At 43.4% G+C, this 22337-nt stretch overlaps 1 protein-coding gene across 1 annotated transcript; it reads right to left on the minus strand.

Annotated features, from left to right (window-relative positions):
* Window positions 1–1282: 1282 nt before the first annotated feature.
* Window positions 1283–21527, minus strand: grin3a (glutamate receptor, ionotropic, N-methyl-D-aspartate 3A). The gene is made up of 9 exons (XM_076284979.1): window positions 20802–21527; window positions 15408–16009; window positions 10162–11212; window positions 9056–9201; window positions 7852–7967; window positions 6555–6706; window positions 5923–6087; window positions 5008–5078; window positions 1283–1631 (listed from the first exon to the last, which is right to left on the minus strand). The coding sequence occupies exons 1-9, from the start codon at window positions 21525–21527 to the stop codon at window positions 1283–1285; spliced, it is 3378 nt and encodes a 1125-aa protein (XP_076141094.1).
* Between the last annotated feature and the right edge of the window lie 810 nt (window positions 21528–22337).

Consider the following 22337-nt stretch of genomic DNA (forward strand, 5'->3'; position numbering starts at 1 on the left):
AATTGTGAATTAAATGTGAACAAAGACCCAGCTTTAGAATAGGGAACATATTCTGCATTACAAAGACTTAATTATGAGTTATTTGTACACTATTAGCACTTGTGGTTTAGTGCCTAGTTCCATTTGAAAAGAGTGTCTTTGATAAGTATTAATAGGAATGAATAACTGTTCTTGTAGTACTACCACCTTACAAGACCCATACTGAGCCATGCATATTTAGGTCATAATTCATATGCAACAACTTATTCAATAACTATTAATAAGGGGTAATTAGGAGCTTACATAGGGGACATTCTTAATTAAGGGTCTAGTAAGGGTAGAATAAGGTCTTGCAGAATAAGGTATTAATTAGTGACTTATAATGACTAACAAATGGCTAGTATGTTACTAATATACATGTTAGTAAGCAGCTAATTAATGTTGAATATATGTGTCTTAATATAAAGTGTTACCCTTATTTTTAATTATACCTCATTGCACACTTTGAGCTCTGCAAACTTACTCATTAATTAATTTACTGAGTGATAACAGGTTTAACAAGTTGCCATATCTTGAGACCACATTAATGGCAAATTCAGTTAACAATGGCATTCAGTCTTTTTTAAGGTTAACCAGGGATTACCTCACCGGGAAAGGTTTTAGTTTTGGTTTGTCATTCCAACACCTGAAGACCTTTCAAATGAAAAGGGAAAAACCTTTCTTTAAAAAAAAAAACCCACAGGACTCATGCTTTTTTTCAGCTGGAGGAAAAAAAAGTAAAAAAAAGAAAAGAAATGGCTTTGCAGAGTGCATCAGTATGCAGAGAGAGGGCCATCATACATCACATTTTGACACCTTCAGTGAACGCTTGTCTCTGAGACACAAAACCCCTTTCCTTCACCAAAGTAACCCTCCTTCCCAGGCACTGATCTACGCACTTGTTATTGTGTCGTGTCATCGCCATCATCTCTTTGAGAGAGAAGGAATAAAAAAGACTATTCATTCCAAATCCGCACCCTCCCCTCGCCCTTCCATCCTTGTCTTCATCATGGCTCAAGGAGCTCCACAAGGATTCTGATTTGCTTACAAAAAAAATCAGACTTTTAGGAAATAAAAGAAAACCACACACCAGCGTGTCGTCTAGATAGACGTCCTGTGGCTGATGAGGGTCTGGCCCTTCAGATGCTCCTGCAGCAGAGACATGCTCTGACAAACACAGGCTACAGGGGGAGGGCTAGCCAGGCTGAGCGATCCCTTCTCCTCCGCAACTCCGTCCGCACACAGCTGCAGCACCTCCGCAGCTCTAGGACTCGGCTGGAGGGTTTCGTTTAGTTTGCTGGTATTGCTCCAACTCCTTTTTCCTCTTCATCGCCAGCTGCAGCTGCTGCTTAATGATCTGGATCTGCGTCTCTAGGTCGGTCAGCTCCTGCACGATGGGGTTCCTGGCTAAGCCCAGAAGGTCCGTCTTGCCGTTGGATGCTAACGTGGCCTGCAGGGGGGGCTGTCTATTAACCTGCAGTGGTTGCAGCTCCTTGCACTGGCATTCCACATCGTTTTGCTGCTGAACACCCTGATTGGATGGCTTTCGCCGGTTGCAGTTGGAATTTTCAGTGGCATTCCATTGAACTTGTTGGTTATTTCCGACATTGCACCTTGGCAGAAACAGAAAAAACAGAGAGTTAGTCCATTATTTCTCAGTGTCTCTGTGAAATGGAAGCATGTTTTTTAAACGGTCAGTTTCGTACATTCGATATGTAGTAGCATGTGGCATTACAGATAGTAGTAGCAAATGCTTAAAACACTTTTTTTTGTAAACCCTTAATGCTACAACACTCATCACACAATTGGTCAAACTGTAAATTTGCTCATTTCTTCATTAAGACACTTAGGGATAGAAAAGCTGCAGTAAAATCTTTACAGTATTTTACAACCACTAACAAGTGTTTACTGTAGGATCATTAAATTGCTCATGGAACAGCTCTCACTCTGCTTGTACACATTCCTACTCCTCTCCTACTTTCCAACTACTCTCTCTACCCTTCAGTGTCCTCCACATTGGACAAAATCAATCCAAAAAGTTCCCTTCTACATTATTGTTGATGTCCATATAATTACAGTAAAATAACTTCGAATAACACCAGGCTGTCTCCAACTGAGACTGAAAATAAGCCATGGTTGGTCTCAATGTTTCAATGATCTGTAGCGATCTGTAAGTTATTACGCAAACAGAATGAAACGGAATGTGAAAAACGGACGGCAGTAGGGTTTCACAAATGAGGTGGACTGGTTAAGCAACATGAATTGTGTTAAAGGTAAAGGCTGTTTAGAGTTTTGAATATGCAAACAGTACAAACACACACACACACAGTATAGTACAAGCACAACTCAGTGCCTGCTAATTTAAATATGCCCATCTTGATTCTCTTGTGTTTAATGAGTTACAAGTCTCAGTTTTACAATACATTTATTTACTGGATTCTGTGATCGCAGAAGTTATATGTTGAGTGTATGTGTTGCACGTGTGCATGTGCAACATATGTTTGGAGAATTTATAAGAATTTGATGTAATTATAAGTTGATTTCACAATATTTAGCATTTAGAATGTTTCAAATGTTTTATACCAGTCAAATGACCCATAAAAGGTCAAACAGGGAACACAAAAGAGCCATTTGTTTTGCACAGTCTGAATCATTCTGGTAGAGTTGTCAGCATTAGTCAACATAGCCCTGAATGAAACTGAATTGAGTCGTCTCCAGACTAAGGGCCCGTCCCAATACCTCCCCTACCCCTAGATTTTTGCCCTAACCCTCGTTTTTGCGCGTGCACGTGTAGGGCTAGGGTGTCCCATTACTTTAGGGAGCAAGGGAAAGTGCTATTTTCCCCTTAAAATCAACTCTCAAAATATAGCCAGGACCAATGCAGGCTTAAAACGAAGTGGGAGATGAAATTACCCAGGATACCGTGCGAGCTCAGTGAGTCGGTCAATGTTTTCATATATTTTCGCAAATAAGCATATTAAAATTTCGAAATATGTTGGAATATGTTAGTTTGATGCACATCTGATGGACTGTTGAGTTTTGAACACTAATGTTAGAAAATATCTCACGAAGCTATCTGACGATGTTCATGATATCTGCTGATTGCTTTGAGAGAGTCTGCCCATCAAATAACGTCATAAATCAATCTGGGTTGTTTTGTCAATATTTAGGAGGCGTTCACATGAACACGAATATCTTTGTTGATTAACCAGACGTAGATAAACCAGCACAGCCCACACAACAATGACCGCTGGAACGGGCATGTTCCTGAATGAAAATAGTAGCAGGCTGCCGGTAGACACGTCGGCGCTGCGCGTGACGTAGGTGAGCACGTTCGCTACGCTAATTTGTATATAGTGGTGTCCCAATTCATAGGGAAAGATCTTCACCCCCTCTTCCCTTGTCGAGGGGGCTTTAATGTTGAGGGCAATCAAAACCAAGTGGAAGTTTTAAGGGGGGAGAAATGGGACGGGCCCTTAAATCTCATCTCGAAGAGGCAAACTCTCATCTCGTCGGCCACAAAATGAGGTTGTCAACTGGGATATCACCTGTTCAACCTGTCTACCCAGTCAAGTGTCTATCACTTTGATACTGAACAGCAGAGGCGGACAGACTACACAGCTTCATTACTTGAGTAAAAGTACAGATACCCTTTGCTACATTTTACTCAAGTACAAGTAAAAGTACAACAGTCAGATGTCTACTTAAGTAAAAGTACTGAAGTACTTGTTTTTAAAAGTACTTGAGTATCAAGAGTACAAGAGTAGCCTACATTTTCTAAATATTGAATTACTACTGCCACAGTGCTTACATTTATGTACAGAAACGTCCTAGGAGTTATGAAAAATGTTAATGTTAATACCTTGGAGAATGTAAAAGCAATTGAAAGTAAAATCAAGTCATTTTCATCTTTTTACCATGTTGCCAGGAATGGGCAGTATTTCTAATACAGTACATGTATTTAAAATACGTATTTCAAATACAAAATACTATTTTTGTAATTGAAACACTTGAAGCGAAAACTATTATTAACTTGTTCAGAAAATTGAAATAGTCTGGCGAGATGGGGCCACAGGTTGGCACATTCCTGCTGCATCTTCATCCATTGTTTCGTCCATTTCGTCTCTTATCTAAATCTGACCATGGAGTTGACTTTGGCGGAAAGCTGAAGGTGATTGCTGATAGGCTGTCCCAATCAGTGGCGCCTGCACAATCCAATCACGTTTGAGAGGGAAACAACAAATTGACGGTTTCCGAGATTTTTCTTTTTTCCTTTTTTTTTTAGAAGAAGTAACGGGTACTCACGGTTATGGATAGAAATGTAGTGGAGTAAAGAGTACAATATTTGCCTCTCAAATGTACTTGAGTAAAGTCATGAGTATTCCCCAAAAATGATACTCGAGTAAAGTACAGACCCCTAAAAATTGTACTCAAGTACTGTACTCAAGTAAATGTACTCCGTTACTGTCCGGCTCTGCTGAACAGTTAATTACTGAAGAACCTTGTTTGTGATATTCATGTAAATAAACGTAAAAATAATGCTATTTGGGGAAACGTATTGCAGATGCAAAACTAAAGGTTATTCCATTTACCAATCTACAACCACACATGCTATCAGTTTGATGTTTAATAAAAGACAATATCATAAATTATGAAATATTCTGAGCCACTGTCATATGTACAAGGATTAATGTCAATACCAAATGTCACTTTTTTACATTTGCCATATGGGTTAGGGCAGTGTTTCTCAAACTTTTTTTCTGGGGACCCACTTTTTAAAAATGACAGACTATCGCGACCCAACTCGTGACTGTGGTAGTTAACAAACTAGGGGAAGGTCACAGACTACAATCAGCTATCAACTGGGTGTTGCAAAGACAATCTATAATCGTACATATGGTTTCCATATGCTTTAAATAGAGTGTGATTGAACTGGAGTTTGTGCTGCACATTGTCTGTAGAGTATGAGGTTTAACAGAAAAGCTTTACCTTTTTTCTGGTTTTGCAACTGTGGGCAATTTATCTTCATTGAAGGAGGAATTAAGTGCTCGATGTAATCTCTAGAAGGCAGAAAAAGTAATTTAAGGAATTATAGATGAAAACTGAGCAGTGCAAAGGAGCGTTATGGCTTCTTATTCTAGCTGATCATTTACTTAGTGGGCCATTAAACTCATAATAGATCACGCAGATGGCGTCGTGGTCATCTCTAAAATTCAAATGTGAAAACTCCCACAGCGGCTCCTTCAGAAAGGCACCACAGCCCACAGACAGCTGGTCAGCAATCAGCTGCTCTTTGTGGTTGTGAACACAAACTTTGTGATGGCTCCACCGTAAATATGTGGAGTAATAGTACAGCAATTGTGGAATAATAGTTCGGTAATTTATAATTATACTTATACTTATACTTATATACTGTAATTGTACAGCAATTGTGGAGTAATAGTTTGGTAATTTCCTGTGTATTAGTCGTATTGTGTATAAACTGTGTATTAGCCGTGTTGTGTACAGTATAAACTGTGTATTAGCCATGTTGTGTATAAACTTTGTATTAGCCGTATTGTGTATAAACTGTGTATTAGCCGTGTTGTGTATAAACCACAGGGCAGTGTTTCATGCAATTTTAAAAAACAAAACCATGTATTAACCGCACCCGTGTATCAACTGCAAGGCCAAATTAGCCCAATGAATCAGAATCTAATCATGCTTCATAAAGAAGAATAAAGAAAATAAATGCATTCCCATGTATAGCCCACCCTGTGTATTAACCTCATAGAAATTTTGCAAAATCAATGTATAAACCTCAGTTAATAGTCGGGAATTTACGGTAGATACAGTCATAGTACTTTTATGTGTTGTTGTTGTTGTTGTTCTACAAGAGTAGTGTTGTCAATATGAAGGACAAACCTGACTGGTGTGGAGCCAATATTTGTACTGTGGTTTGGTCTTGATTTTGGGAATGACCCAACGGTGGACAATGTGCTCGGCCAGAGTGGTGAGAAGAGACAGAGCGACGCCTCCGCACAGCATCACAAATAACCCTGAGAAGTGCTTAATCCCCATCTGCAATGTCTAGGGATGAGACAGACAGACAGAGAGAGAGAGAGATAGAGAGAAAAGAAGGAAGACAGACAGAAAGGAAGAAAGAAAGAAAAAGACAATCCAGACACATGAAATCAATGATGAAATGAAGGATGTGAAAATAAGGAGCAAAATAATGAAATCATAATAAGATGGAAGACAGACAGGACGATGGAAGATGGACAGACAATGCATAAGGAGGAAAGAAGTAAACAGCAGAAGGCTTTTAACATTCTGAGACCGCACTCATTTTCAGCCTACTGTGGCTTCATTAACACACAGGTTACTTCAGCAAGGGTGCTCTTGGTTGGGCAATCATCTGCACATGCATACACAACGAAGCCAAACATATTCCAACATCTCATCAACATTTCATCAACTATTCCTGGAAATTAGCATCGGTAAGTGAAGAGGGGGGCTGTTGCAAAGCAGCAAAAATGAGTGAAATGAGTTACTACCTGTGTGACAGCGAAGCTGCGCTTTCCACAAGGAACCACTTTGTACCACTTGTCATGGAGCATGTCCATGAAGCCATCTGACTTGTACTGACTGACCAGCTCGGAGATGTTAGACGTGAGGGGGGAGTTCTGCTTGAGGCCAATGCCGTACCCTGTGTACAACATTCATATTTTACATATAATCCATTTAGCAGATGCTTTTATCCAAAGTGACTTACAAAATGATGAGTAACATTCAACCCATAATGCAGTGGAGATCATGCAGGGGAGAATAATTATTGCAAAAATAAATACTACTATGCAGAGGAGACCTTAGATAACAAATAATAAATGTGTTTATTATTTATTTATACCAATAATAAATAATAAAACATTAATAAATACTACTACCGCATACAGCATTCATTGGTTAAAAGGGGATCACACAAGACACTAACGTTTTGGAACTCATTGACAATGTAGAAAAGCAGCTGGAAACATTGTTATACTGTACCAATATCTGCCTCTTACCATACTGTTTTTGGTGAGATCCACCACTACTATATGGCTGTCTCTGTACTTTTGCACTACCAGTCCCACCCTCTTTTTATTAGCTGGTTTAGAAATGTCAATGACGTTAGGCTCTTTACGCTAACATTTAGTCCCCATTTGACCTTGCTTGCCTCCAGATGGCTGTGTTAATAAGGCATACAGTATATCTGACTATGTGAGACTAGACTTACGATCACAATGCTTAGAAACACAATGTGCATTGAGAAGGAAATAAGCAGAGTTGAAGAAAAAATTGTGAAGTTCAGAAAGTCAATTTAACCAACATCTTTTTTTGTATTAATTCTAGTAACTATTTAACAAAACGTCCCCTAGTTGAACATTCCTAAGTGAATTTATACATAAACAAATTCACTTCAAAGTTATCTGCCAATTCCACATGTCCCCAATTGAATATCCCTTACAAGTTCTACTTAGAATCCCCTGATCAAGAATCCTTTGAAGACCCCGCAAAGAACCATTTTGGTTATCAGCTACAGATAAGTTTATAGGTACAAGCAACAACTTGGACTGCATATAGTTGGCCAATACTGCCTGTCTACACAAACTATTCCTGAAGAAAACGAAACTCATAACTCCAAGACATACTGTAGAAACTGCTGTAAAGGCGTAAAGGAAGGGGTCTCTTGAGGGACTGTCTCCAAGGACCAGCCAAGGAACCTGAGATTATCATTGTATCTGCCAGTGTCTGCATCACTGCCATGCAATTAGGACGTGCATCTCATCTCTAAAACAGTCATCTGTTTACCTTCAATGGCGAATGGTTTTCCCACCGTGAGCAGTTTACAGTCTGCATCAATGGATACTTCATAATCCAAAAGGGCTTTGTCCATAATAAAGGCATCAAGCTTCTGGGGATCTTCTCTGGAATGACAGGACAAGTCATACTGTTTAGACAGTGTACAGGACAGTTTTATTTGGCATTGTATTACATTATCATTCTGTATATCATACAGCATGTCTCACATAATTGCATTTCACAGGTTAATAGCCTATGAATCAAGACCAGAGCATGCATCATTTACCCTGTGCTGAACTAAGGTTAATCCAATGCTAATCCAGTTCCAGCCTGGTTTTAAAGATTTTAAATCCATTGTATAAAATACTGCAAATTGTTAATTTTGCTTGTCACAGACACAATGAAAAGTCACAAAAAATGAGAGAGAGAAAAAGAAAAAGACCTGATGGACAGGGAGTGTGGGAGGGCAAGAGAGAGAAAGAAAACGTCCTAGCTACCTGGCGAGATCAAAAGAGCAAGAAATTGCCCTCCACCAAACAGGAAACACCTGTGCAGGTGTTCCCCCCGGCAGGCCCCGCACTCCAGTATGAGAGACTTTATCCTGAACAGGTGAAGCCCGGCAACAGCGCAGGCTTTCTACTTTATCCTGAACGGGTGAAGCTTTTATACTTTATCCCGAACAGGTGAAGCCCGGCAACAGTGCAGGCTTTCTACTTTATCCTGAACAGGTGAAGCTTTTATACTTTATCCCGAACAGGTGAAGCCCGGCAACAGAGCAGGCTTTCTACTTTATCCTGAACAGGTGAAGCTTTTATACTTTATCCCGAACAAGTGAAGCCCGGTAAAGGTGCAGGCTTTCTACTTTATCCTGAACAGGTGAAGCTTTTTATCCCGAAAAAGTGAAGCCCGGTAAAGGTGCAGGCTTTCTACTTTATCCTGAACAGGTGAAGAGCAGAGGATTGGAGTGGTTGTCAAGACAGACTGATCTAGTAGTGACTTTGTTTGCATCGTTATGCTGCTGTTGGACAGGTTCTTTCATTTCCAGTTATGTCTATTCATCATGCATGAAAGTAATAGGCTTGAGTTGTGATTATTACATCCCGGGAGAGAAGTGTAGAGGCAGGGCAAAGCAAAGGACATATCTGTGCTTAAAAACGCAATCAATCACACACCTACACTTGTGGGCCTTTCTGTCCTAATGGTCATGACTCACTTGAGATGGTCGATACCGTCGGGAGTGGCGGGAGCGTTGTAGCGTCTCATGTACTCGTGCATCTCGGGGAAGCTTTTCTTAACGTAATCCTCAGCGCTGCTCTCTCGGACCGTCCCGAAACGGAAACCCTGTGACGGATGATGAAGCTGGAGATAGAAAATAAATAAATAAGTAAATAAATAAATACAACGGAGGAGATGGAGCACATCATGATTTCAGGATTACTGGGGTCTACAGTGCTTTTCTTATTGATTTCCCTGGGGAATCTATAAGGCAATGATGCTAGTGAAAAATACAAGCTGAGTTTTAAAGTCTGCTTGGTCTAGTAAGGAAGATGGGAGTTGAGGGCAAAACTCATGTCTGTTTAGTTACAAAAGTTCAAATACTGAAAACTAATATTTTTATCAGGATGCATGCTACTGTACATGTGTGTTTATGTACCTGTGCATTACTGTATCCTACTGTACATGTGTGTTTATGTACCTGTGCATTACTGTATCCTACTGTACCTGTGTGTTACTATACCTTACTGCACCTGTGTGTTACTATACCTTACTGTACCTGTGTGTTACTATACCTTACTGCACCTGTGTGTTACTATACCTTACTGTACCTGTGTGTTACTATACCTTACTGCACCTGTGTGTTACTATACCTTACTGTACCTGCATATACCTTACTGTGCGTGACAGTTCTTGTTACAGCTAGTTTTTGTTATCTCAGCAACTTATAGTAAATGTGTTTAAGACATACATTAGAGTAGCTGTTGTATACCTTTGGATCATTAATTGTGTTTAAGACTGAAGTTAGTGTAGCCGTTGTATACCTTTGGATACCTTTGGATCATGAAATGTGTTTTAGACTGAAGTTAGAGTAGCCGTTGTATACCTTTGGATACCTTTGGATCATTAAATGTGTTTAAGACTGAAGTTAGAGTAGTCATAGCTTACCTTGGGGTCATTACATGTGTTTAAGACTGAAGTTAGAGTAGCCATAGATTACCTTGGGGTCATTACATGTGTTTAAGACTGAAGTTAGAGTAGTCATAGCTTACCTTGGGGTCATTACATGTGTTTAAGACTGAAGTTAGAGTAGTCATAGCTTACCTTGGGGTCATGTATCCCTGAGAGCTGTTCGTAGGTCTTCTCCCCGACCATGACGGCGGCCAGATTGGCCGTGTATGTGGACAGGCAGAAGAGGCAGAAGATGGCCCACAGGTTCATCAGGAAGCGGCCGGTCCAGCACTTGGGCGGCTTGATGGACGCCGTCCTGCCAAACAGGATGGAGTAGCACACGTTGAGCGCCGAGGAGAAGGAGAAGACGCGGTCGCGGTTGCGTCCCCTGGGCGTCATGCCGAACGGGCTCTTCCACTCGTAGATCGTGAGGAAGATGGCGGTGACGTGCAGAGAGACGAAGATGCCCAGCCACATGGACCAGTGCAGCGGCCACATGAAGGCGCCGATGGGCGCGGCCGTGTCCCGAGTGCGCACCAGGATGCCCAGGCTGGTGGAGAAGAAGGGGCTGGTGAAGTCGATCACCTGGCTGCGCGCCGAGTTGATGCTGAAGGAACCGACCGCCAGGTGGGCCGCGCCACTCATGAGGTCGCCGACAAGCCCCGTCCAGCGGCCGCTCTTGTACGCGCCGTACTTGCCGTCCCCCACGATGTAGAGGTCGAAGTCGAAGTTCATGTCCTCGGCCAGCTTCTCCAGCAGGTCAATGCAGTAGCCGTAGCAGCACTTCTTGTACTCCAAGGGCACAGTGTCGTTGACGCCCTGCAGTATCCGGAAGAGGCGCTCGAGCAGCGCCGTGTCGTTGGTCAGCGGGTCCAGGCAGAGCAGGCCGGCCGGGCACTGGCCGTCCTCGTCCACCTCGCGGGTGAAGACGAACGGGTGCTCCACGAGCGTGACCACGCGCAGGTGGAGGCGGGAGGAGTGGCGCCAGTCGTCGCCCTGGTGCGGCCGCCGCTTGTTGGGCCACACGCCGTAATCCATCATCACGCGGCCGTGCTTCCAGCTGCCCAGTCGCGTCCACATGGGGTTTCCCACCGGGTCGTGCTGCAGGTTCCAGATGAAGTGGTGGCTTTCCGAGGAAATCACCATCTCCTCGCCAACGTCGATATAGCCACTAAGGCCCTCGAACGACGTGTTGGCCAGAAACCTGCAGCACAGGGGACAGGGTTAGGATAGGCATGTTATTTAGGGTCTGCTGCATGCCAATCTAATGACCTAGACCAGGGATTCCCAAACTGTGGTACGCGTACCCCCGATGGTACGTGAGCTGCCAATATGGGGGTACGCGAGATGAAAAGGGCAATGGCGGAAAGGAGTTAAAATTATTAATTAATTACTTAATAATCTAATTAATTCATAAATAATACATAATTTCGAATCGGGTTATAATGATATGGAACCGTGAAATTAAAGGAAATAATTTGTAAACTCTATAATAGGCTATGTATTCATTCAAAATAAGCTACACACAATACACATGATTTCCTGCGGGCAGCCAGAATATCTGACGCGTTAGTTTCGTTGAAGTATAGGCTAGGTAGAAGGCTGCGTAAACATGGAAAACTGGCTAAAAACAGGGACACTGTCCAAAAGGTCTAATTAAAGCGATCAAAGAGGAGAAGCGAGAGAAACAGAGCAGGACACAGGTAACGATGGGATGGGGGGCAGGCTAATGAAGGTGGAGGTGGAGCGCAGGAGGATAAAAGAAAGAACGAGACAGAAAAGACTGTGCGATGAAAACGAAAGTATGATGAGGCATATAGCCCTAGGCTTCACGTGGATTGAGAGACAGACTGCCCAAAGCCACAGTGTGTGGTTTGCAGTGAGGTGCTATCTAACCAGTCTAATGTGGTTCTCCACACTGTTTTTTTTGCGTGAGAGCTCATAGACCAGTTGCACATTTTGATTTTGTTATCATGCATCAATAGAATGTGTTACTTTTTTATGTGTTGGATGGTGGGGGTACGCGAGCCGAGTCAGGATGTAGAAGGTGGTCCGCGGGGAAAAAAGTTTGGGAACCGCTGACCTAGACAATCAAATATTAAACGAAACATGGAACGAAACAGAAATTGGCAGCACACTATGCTGGTCTGATCCTGCACTCTAACTGGCAATTGGAAACTGGGAACTGGGAACATGGATAATTGAAATGTTTACTCTTGCGTGTCTTGTTATATCTTGCTTGCCATGTACATTCCAAATTATATAGCAAGCACCAACTGCTGTTAGATATTCTACATCATCAGGTTAGGTCTGTGAATGTGATGGGCATCAGGTTAGGTTATTAATGTGATGGGCATCAGGTTAGGTTATTTTAAAGTGATGGGCATCAGGTTAATGTGATGGGCATCAGGTTAGGTTGTTGATTTCTTAGGGTAGGCAAGTGTAAATGAGTGACAAATGCAACACTCCTTCACAGAGGCTGATATCTGGTGTGAATGTAGTCAGAAGAGAAGTAATAAAAACCAACGCAATTACTTAATCGCAAAAGCTACAAATAATCATGCACAGTTAATTTTGTCACATTTCTTTTATATTCATTTCATCCACCTTGACTATGCCACCTCTGGTTGGTTGGTGTGCGTATTGTGTGAGGGGCATAGAAATTCTGATTGGTGAGCGTCATAGTCGGTCAGGGGTGCTTCTTGTGCACCAGACGTGCTCACAAGTCAGGGGTGGCATAAATTAAAGAGACATTTGGAGTATTGAACTGAATCAATTAGTTGACATTAAAAAATCATATTGCAAATCGCAATCACAATATCTGTCAGGAAAATCGATAGATAGAAAATAGATATTTTCCCCAAATGGTGCAGCCCTAATGTGTGATGTGCACAGTCTGTGCACCTGCAAACAGAAGGTGTGCTAGAGGGCAAGCTGACCAAGCCATTACTCGGGCCTTGCTGTCAAAGCGGGGCACTGGGGAACGGCGCTGAGGAAGCCGGTTAATGGCTTTCCTGGATGGGGTGATAACCTGTGTGGAAGTGTTAGAGGACCCTACAGGGAAGTTTGGCCTGCACTGCCTGTAACAAGCTCGATTGTTGCAACTTCTGCCCTTTGAACTAACACCTTGGTCTAGTCTTTCTAAAACCTCACTCACATGAACAAGCTCCCCCTCCACTCTCACATTATGAGAATCTTGCTTGATTCATTTAACCTACACACCTGTTTTTCTTTCACCACTAGTTCCTGACACATTCATATGGCTCTCACAACACTGACTGAATCCCAAGGTTAAGGCCCAGTCAAAGTCAAGATGTTATCTTGTCATCTTCACACTAGGGAACCCTTAACACCACGCTGACAACAAGTCACAACAGACAGCTGACAACAGCGATCATTTCAGCGTAATTACTTTCCGTTTCCCTCTTCTGACCGCTCGGCTAACACCTCGTCCTCTGTCTGCCTCGTGTCCTGTCTGCGGCGTGTCCGCGTGTGTTTGCGCTCCAGTTCGTCGTGGCAGTTTGAAGAGCGTGAGGCCGTGAGCACCACAGAGGAAGGACAGCCCGAGGGTTACGTTACTCAACACTTCGTTCGCCTGCAGACAGCACTGCTCTGCTCTGCTCTGCTCTCCTCTGCTGTGCTGTGCTGGCCTCTTTGAGCATGTCAGCTACCTGGATAGTGTCACGCACAGCGGCTTTGCTCCTCTCCTGTCTCTGACAGTGGCAGCTCCGCAACCCCAACCCCCCCCCCCCCCTCCCTCTCCACCTCCATCCCCACGTTAATGGTCCCTCTCTCTCTCTCTCTCTTTTTACTCTCTCTCCCTGTCTCTCTCTTCCTCTATCTCCGTCTCTGACAGGTAGCGCGAGCCGCTGTTGACCCCTGTCACACTCCTCCTCCCTGGAGTCTGCCCAGGTATCGCACCGTAGGACAGGAGGGCAGAGGCACCGCCAGCGGCGCCCTGTCACTCTCTGTGATAAGAGACGGTTCAAACACGGGCAGGATTGCAGCCTTTAACAGGGACAAGGTGTACACTGTAGAGAATGGTGGCTGGCTTAACACCTGGATACATCAAAGTGTGTTTTTGTAGCAATCAACATACAGTATTTAATCCTTTTCAATTCTCAAATGGCACTTTTTTTCCGAGGTCCCAGAAGCCCTCTTTACACTCAACAACAGAGATTTGTTTGTAACAACACAATAAACAGTTTCTATGGCCACTGAAAGTTACATTGTATTCAAAGAAATTGAATTTTTGCACCTTTTAAAGGACTCTAAATCTGGCCCCCTGAAACACATGTATAGACATATTACTTATATAGACTATAACTCTGTCCTCTGTGGCACCATTCTTTGCCTCCAATCACAGACTCTGAGGTTCATTCTACTGTGCAATGTTTGCAGACTCAGGATAATGCTAGAGTTTAGTGAACTTCACAGAGAATCACTGGTGTGACCTCTGCTACTGTCTTTGATGTCTCTGTTAATATTCCAATGCTGTATGACATTCGTATTCCGGATACACTTCTGGGACGTAGGTCAAGAGTTTAAAGTGCTTAAAAAATACAGTAACAGTTCCCTTGAACTCTCCATCAAAAATCCAGACAATAGGCATGTTATGACAGATGCTGGTATTATAGGTAAGCATCCATGGGTTTATTTGAGGCCATGTGTGAGCTCTTGCATGTGTGTGCATGACTGAGCTCTTGCATGTGTGTGTATGACTGAGCTCTTGCATGTGTGTGCATGACTGAGCTCTTGCATGTGTGTGTATGACTGAGCTCTTGCATGTGTGTGTATGACTGAGCTCTTGCATGTGTGTGTATGACTGAGCTCTTGCATGTGTGTGTATGACTGAGCTCTTGCATGTGTGTGTATGACTGAGCTCTTGCATGTGTGTATGACTGAGCTCTTGCATGTGTGTGTATGACTGAGCTCTTGCATGTGTGTGTTCACATTCTTAAGAGGATTTTACCCATTCACCAGTCAGAAGCATGAAGAAAGAGAGAGAGAGAGAGAGAGTGAGAGAAAGAGAAAGAGAAAGAGAAAGAGAGAGAGAGAGAGAGAGTGAGAGAGAAAGAGAAAGAGAGTGAGAGAGAGAGAGAAAGAGAGAGAGAGGGAGAGAGAGAGAGAAAGAGAGAGAGAGAGAGAGAGTGAGAGAAAGAGAAAGAGAGAGAGAGAGAGAGTGAGAGAAAGAGAAAGAGAGAGAGAGAGTGAGAGAGAAAGAGAAAGAGAGAGAGAGAGAGAGAGTGAGAGAAAGAGAGAGAGAGAGAGAGTGAGAGAGAAAGAGAAAGAGAGAGAGAGAGAGAGTGAGAGAGAGAGAAAGAGAGAGAGAGGGAGAGAGAGAGAGAAAGAGAGAGAGAGAGAGAGAGAGAGAGAAAGAGAGAGAGCCCGTAGTTTACCTGGAGAGATATCTTCCTGAGCTGAAGTTCTTCTCGTCGATCAGCATACAGTTCGTAATCCCTGGGATGAGCGCCCGCTCGGGGGACACCAGCGCCGCGTTGCCCACTGCCCGCGCCACCAACTCCAGCGCGTCCTGCACGTAGTGGTCCCGCGCGGGCGTGCCCATGCGCCCGTGTGCCAGCAGCCCCATGGGAAGGCCCTCAGTCCGCAGCTCCTCCACGTTCTGCGAGTCGCCCAGGATCCAGTGGTAGTCCGGCAGCGCCAGGCCGAACTTGGCCACGGCGGCGAAGATGCGCTTGATGTCCCTGATGTCGCAGCCAAACGTCACCACGGTGGACGTGGAGTCCTTGATGGCCTCTAGGTGGCGCTGCAGCGAAGCCTGGAAGTCCCCGCGGGAGCTGCCGTTGGTGGACACGTTGACCACGCTGCCCAGGTGGAAGCGGGAGTTGTTGCGGAGCAGGAAGAGGAAGTCGGACACGTTCTGCTCGCGACACTGCAGCAGGCTCACGTCATACCAGCTGTTCATGGACAACAGGGCGAAGATGAGGTCCGCCATAGGGGTCGGAGGGTTACGCATGGCCATTTGAAAATGGAGAGAATTCTGCCAAGACAATAGAAGGAAAGGAAAAATAAAGCAGTTAATGAACTGTGATGGCAGAAGGAAAAGAACTATCCTCTCCTCTCCCACTTAAAGTTGGTGAGACTTAAACATGGTAACAATTCCACTCCTCTCGCCGTAAGATAATTGATGGGATATTATTCAATCCAGAAGCCCTGAGCAGAGCTCATTTTCTCCCTATTCCTTCTCCCCGGTGAAGCTCTCCACACTTCATTCAGCAGAAAGCAGTGGCTGCATGTCCTGCAGGCAGATAATGACTGGTCATCTCCCCCTGGCTCCGCGGAGACAGGCTATATTGATAAGGCCATTTGAGGGGACTTAGGACAGAGGGGGGAGAGAGATTATGGAGTTACACTTCTAATGATTATTTCCTTTTACATGGAAATGGGATAATTACAGTTTGGCTGCAGTGTGGCGGCAGCAGTACCCAAGAGAAAATGACCCAAAATGGAGCCTTTAAAACAGTGACTTAGCGAATAAGCAGCCACTAAATGGGCCAATAATATACAGTCAAGTATGAAGCACTTGTCAGTGGCTGTACATCTCCATCTACAATGCGATATGAAATACAGTACTTTACTGTCCCGTAAGGGACTTTTGTCTTTGCTGCTCAGATAAAGGATTTCATATTACAATGAAAATAAATAAATCAGCACAAAAACAAATACAAACAATACCTGCGAGGGCAAACTACATATAGACATACAGACAAGACAGCACAACACAAGCGGTGTCAATCACAAGAGTAAACTGCACATAACACACAAGAGTGACAGACTATAGGACAGCTGTGTGTTAATGATGGATGGCCATAAGACCAGTGGTGGAGAGTCCTGTGTTCTCCATCAGATCTACAGAACACATACTTTACTGTCCTTTGTTCTCCATATGATCTACACCACACATGCTGTACTGTCCTGTGTTCTCCATTATGATCTACAGAACACATACAGTTCCGTAGGGGTCCCATGTTCTCCACCTGATCTACACCACACATACTGTACTGTCTTGTGTTCTCCACCTGATCTACGGAACACATACTGTACTGTCTTGTGTTCTCCACCTGATCTACGGAACACATAATGTATACTGTCTTGTGTTCTCCACCTGATCTACGGAACACATACTGTACTGTCTTGTGTTCTCCACCTGATCTACACCACACATACTTTACTGTCTTGTGTTCTCCACCTGATCTACACCACACATACTGTACTGTCTTGTGTTCTCCACCTGATCTACACCACACATACTGTACTGTAGGAGACCCGTATTCTCCAACTGATCTACAGAACTCAAACTGTAGGTCACATTCAGGGTCCGCAAAATTTACATTTTACAAGAATAATTTTACTCCCGGCTGCTGATCTAAGCATAACCAACACAAAAAAAATGGCATCAAAGGGCAAATAAATATCTCTTACCATAAAGTGCATTGAGCTGTTTGACATTCAGAAAGGTCCCCTTTATTACCCCCTCTTGTAGTGGGTAGCCATAGATCAGTCCAACAACAGCCATCAATAACCCCGTACTACCTTACTAAAGAGGGCAAGTCCTTCACAGTGCCCTGCTTAAATGAAATGCTTAGCGAAGCTGCTTAATTTCCCACGGGGACCACTCTTAAATGACAGAGGGAAAACAGGCTAATTGTAGCTGATTAAGGAGCAGTATTATGAGGAGACTGAGGGAAAAGGGGGCTGAGGGGTATTTAAAAGAGGGGGATCAAAGTCTATTTGTCGTCAGTTTGTGAGATATTATGACAAAGAATCCCTGTTGACCTCAGACAATGGAAGAACTGTCACCCCTGATAGAGTTTGGCAGGCAGGCAGGCGGTGTTTTTGGATGGATATGCGATCGGCTCGGGCCTTGGAGAGTGTGTAAAACAAGACTCTAATGGGGCAGGAAGGACATTTGTAATTGGGGAGGTGATGCTGCTGTATGGCTTTGTGATTAAGTTTGAGACTATGATTAGGAGAAATTTAATTAGGTTTGTGAATATGATTTAAGCCTGAAAAAAAAACAAAAAATAAGTTATGATGATTGTCATACTGTTGTTTGCCATAGTTGTGATGAGGAGGGGGAGGAGGAAAAGGAAGATGATGATGATGATGATTATGATGATGAAAAGAAAGAATGGGAAGACATACTGATGGATAGACAGACACAGCCATCACTATGACGATAACGGTGATAACTGTAAGACCGAACATCGTATTCCTAAACCACCATTTATTGTCTGCTAAGTGTCAACACAGTATCAGTCCTATACACTCTTCTGGCATGTGATGAACTGATGAAGCAGTAGAAAGCATCCCCATTCAGACAGATTGAGTGAATCAGATAGATAGAGTGCTGAAAAACAGAAACAGCAAATTATGTATCACATAATCTGTCAATCAAAAAATCCAAATCAGCAAATGAATACATAAGCAGGCAGAACTACAGCAATGCATGACATTTCCGCCGATACCAAGAGGAGGAGGGAGACGAGGAGGAAGAAGAACTCATACTGAATCTCCATTCAACCTTGCTATTTTAATTCCATGACCCAGCTCTATGTTGTCCTCTGATGAACTGTATTGACCATCTATTTACACTCAGAGGTCACAGTAAAGATTATTTTCCTCAGTGATTCCTCGATGGTGGAATGAGTTCCTTAATGTTCTACGTTCTGTTCACTTATCTGTTCACCTTACATTGAATTAATTAATTATCTTACAGAGTTATGGTTTGTATGTTTATAGTTTTAGTATGGTTTATGTGAAAACTCATTATTCTGATTTTTTATTATCATTATTGATCTTGTTAGTATTTAATGTAGTATTTATATACAGTAAGTCACATTGGACAAAAGGGTCAGCCAAGTACCATAAACATAAACATAATAAGAAGGGCAAGAAGGGCGAGAAGAAATGTCCATATTTCTTTTTTCAGAAGGCTACTGTTATAAAAATCGTCCAGTACAACAAAAAAAACCTCCCGTATATACTGCCAGTTGTACTGTTGCAATGGAGGTAGAGACAACCATTTTGGTTTCTAGTCACTGGTGGCTCGACAACCTATTCACACACAGACCTTATAAAATATGTTGTTGTACAATCTTTTACCCCACTACCAAGCTGGAAAACAACTCTATTAATCAAATGGCATTTATGAAATTATTAATAAAACAGAATTATAGGGCATCATCCTTAGCCAGCTCAAGACACACAGACAATAAAAGCACTTTAATGTGAATCTGAATGTGGCAATGGTCCCAGAACCTTTCAGTGTAACGAATTGCCAGTCTCTTTCTAATCTGCACCTTTGTCAACACGAGTCACTATTGAACAGCACTGTAAACTCGGTATTCGTCGGTGACAGACAGCTCAAGGATGCGGCAACTCCAGCCTGAGGTGCCTCCGGGGCTTTCATTATCATTCACTTTGATAGACATCTAATAAGTAAACATGGCTTTAATTCACTGCACGTTGGAACAGTTAATTAAGGGTCATCTCAAAAGAGACCCTCATTATGACCAATGGGTGGCGCTAAATCCATTCTTCAACCGTCATTAATATTGTATTCGAAATGTGTTAACCTTCTCAAACTTTTGATTTAGGCCTATTTAACCATAGCCTAATTCAGTTTTATTATGGATAATGGAGGTCATGGGCGCTCTGGGGCTTAATGGGCAGTTCGTGTCTCTGCTTCCCAGTACAAACCCATGATCCAAATAGAGCCCACAGCAAACCTGTCAGCCAATGTATTGAACATGTTTATATTTTATAACAACAATTATGTGCACTGTCAACTTGATGTATTATTACGGCTAATTAAAGCAATACCATTCCATCATCTGCTCAAAGACGAGTCTAAGCAATTGCTCATTGTTTGAGAGCCGGATTCGGCAGTAGACTATCAGACATACCACATGGGCGGTTGTGTTCTATGTTCTACTGCTGCACCTTCAGAAAGACATAGGCTTTAAGGCACTCTAAATGTGAAAGAAGAGATAAGGGACATGGTAACAATAACGCTTTGAGGGAGAGGTGGTGGAGGTGAATGGCCTTTCGTTTGTTCGGGATCACTAGCTTGTTGGACCATGTGCTGTCAGTAGCTTTCCAACGCATGGCATCAGAGATAAAAAAAAACATGCAGGCTCCCAAAATACACCTGCTGATATTCTCTCTTTTTTGCATGCTAGCGGCGCACCTGTTGCATGTCCCCATGTCAGTGGTGCGTTTATTGCATGCGTGCATGTCTAAGGAGTGTAAAGGAATGTGTGTCTGTGTGTGTGTGTGTGTTGTGTGTGTGTGTGTGTGTGTGTGTGTGTGTGCGTGTCCGTGTGGTGTGTCTGTGTGTGTGTGTGTGTGTGTGTGTGTGGGGGGGGGGGGTCACGCCAATCAGCAATGCTGCCTCACCTCACTGAACCGTCCTAATACCGAAACGGTCCAATCACTGCGAGAGTAAAGCAAAGACACCCCGCCGCCCTTGCTGGCACAGGCGATGCCGTAATATACTGTATACATGTTTTCCGCGCAGTGCGTTCAACATGTGTTAAACAAAATGCGCACATGCAGCGATTTGAAAAGCAAAGGCAATGTCAGCCTAACGCAACTCTGAATACATAGTCGCGTGAGCAAACACGCGTGACAAATCATCCCCATCCATCAGGTATCACACCAGATCTCCAATAGCTGGGGGTGCTTATGAAGTTTTCATCCTCACTCTTTTATTTAAACACCTGTTTTTCTGAGGGCAAGGACTCCCTGCGCCCACACACAAAACTCACCTTGCTCTGCCGTTTGAACTCGCTTTGGACCACACTAATGACGGGGACCTTGAGCGCGGAGGAAATAAATTCCAAAATGAGCATCTCGTCCCTGTTTTGCGGGAAAGCCATGATCGCAGAAACTCCTTGCACAATCACAGTGTGGCAAACACTTTGTAAGAAACACACGGGGTCGGAGCAGAGCGGTGTAGAGGCGGAGGAAAATGAAAAAGCGGGCAGCTCCCCCAGTCCTGTCTCCACGGCCATCACTACATCCAAAGATAAGTTGTAAGGTAAAAGCCCCGTCATTCGATTGAGCGTCTCCATCGCAAGTAGAATGGAGTCCCTGGGCATGAACACGCTCTCACTCTCCTCTTGTCTGACCATGTTTTTACTCTTCGCACCTCTGTTTTGGCTGTTTGTGGACCCCCTAGTCCTGAGGCTCCCCAATCCAGGTTCGTTAACGGTTTTGGAGATTATTTCCAACTCCTCTCCTGTCAAATCACTGTCCCTGTCAATATCCCACACGTCGTCGAGATAATTCCCTTTAAAGGCATTGTGGCTTAAGACACGGGGTTGCAGGTGCAGGGCCCCTACTCTGACAGTATGTCCGATCCTTTTCAGGATTTGACATGGTTGAGGATGAGCCAGAGACGTGGGTAACAGAAGCAGCACGAAGACGCATGGCGCAAGGGAAGGAAGCACCACAAGCCTGCCTAACGCGCCCCAGATCCTCCGTCCCGTCATTACTCCACAGGACCCACCGATACCCACGAAAAGCAAGGCTTCTCACGACCACCTGATCTCCTCCTGGTCCCTGCTCGGTGTCCGTTAGATCGCTCCTCGAGAGATATCCCAGACACTGCAAAGTTACGCTCCTCGTCTTTGTCAACAAGCTGGAGTGTGACCGCAAGCAGTGCACATGCGAAACGAATATCAAAACAGCTGATTTTCATCTCAAAAGCTTTTTCAGGATCAGTAATTGTAGTGAAAATGTTTTATTCCAAGTCGATTTCTAATTCTCCAAACTGAGGTAGAAAAGAAATTAGATACATTAAATAATAACAAAATCTCCCTTAACTTGTGCATAGTAAGCCAAAATATTGCATAATTATTTGTTTAATTTCTGCGTCGATTTCATATTCTAATAGATGTTAGAATATAAAAAATGTGTATACTCCAAAAACAAAACATATTCCATAGGCTATTTTCCAAGACAAAAAGGCAGCTATTAGTTTACCTCTAAGGGCATCAAAAACACAGATGAGCACGCTGATTGTTCCTTGGTTTGGTTTTGTATTTTTTCCCCCCAGCAGATAGCATTACGCATTCTCCTGCTAGCGCTAAACTCCCTCTGAGCCACTTGAATAGAGCAAATGTTTGGCACGAGCTCCAAGTGCCGTGGTTCGTGCCATTAACCCCGTCACTTCCGCACCCGCGACCGGGGAAGTAAGGCGCTATATGACCACATCAGAGAAATACAGCCTGTCACACCAAAATAAAATTATTTAAGAATAAGTCATACCTGTAGATTGTGTGTCTCCTGTACATACGTTC

This window comes from Alosa pseudoharengus, unplaced genomic scaffold (assembly GCF_046254945.1).
Source record: "Alosa pseudoharengus isolate Yale_2024_CS ecotype anadromous, Long Island Sound unplaced genomic scaffold, YU_APseudo_1.1 YU_APseudo_1.1_scf_14, whole genome shotgun sequence".
Classification (NCBI taxonomy): Eukaryota; Metazoa; Chordata; class Actinopteri; order Clupeiformes; family Clupeidae; genus Alosa; species Alosa pseudoharengus.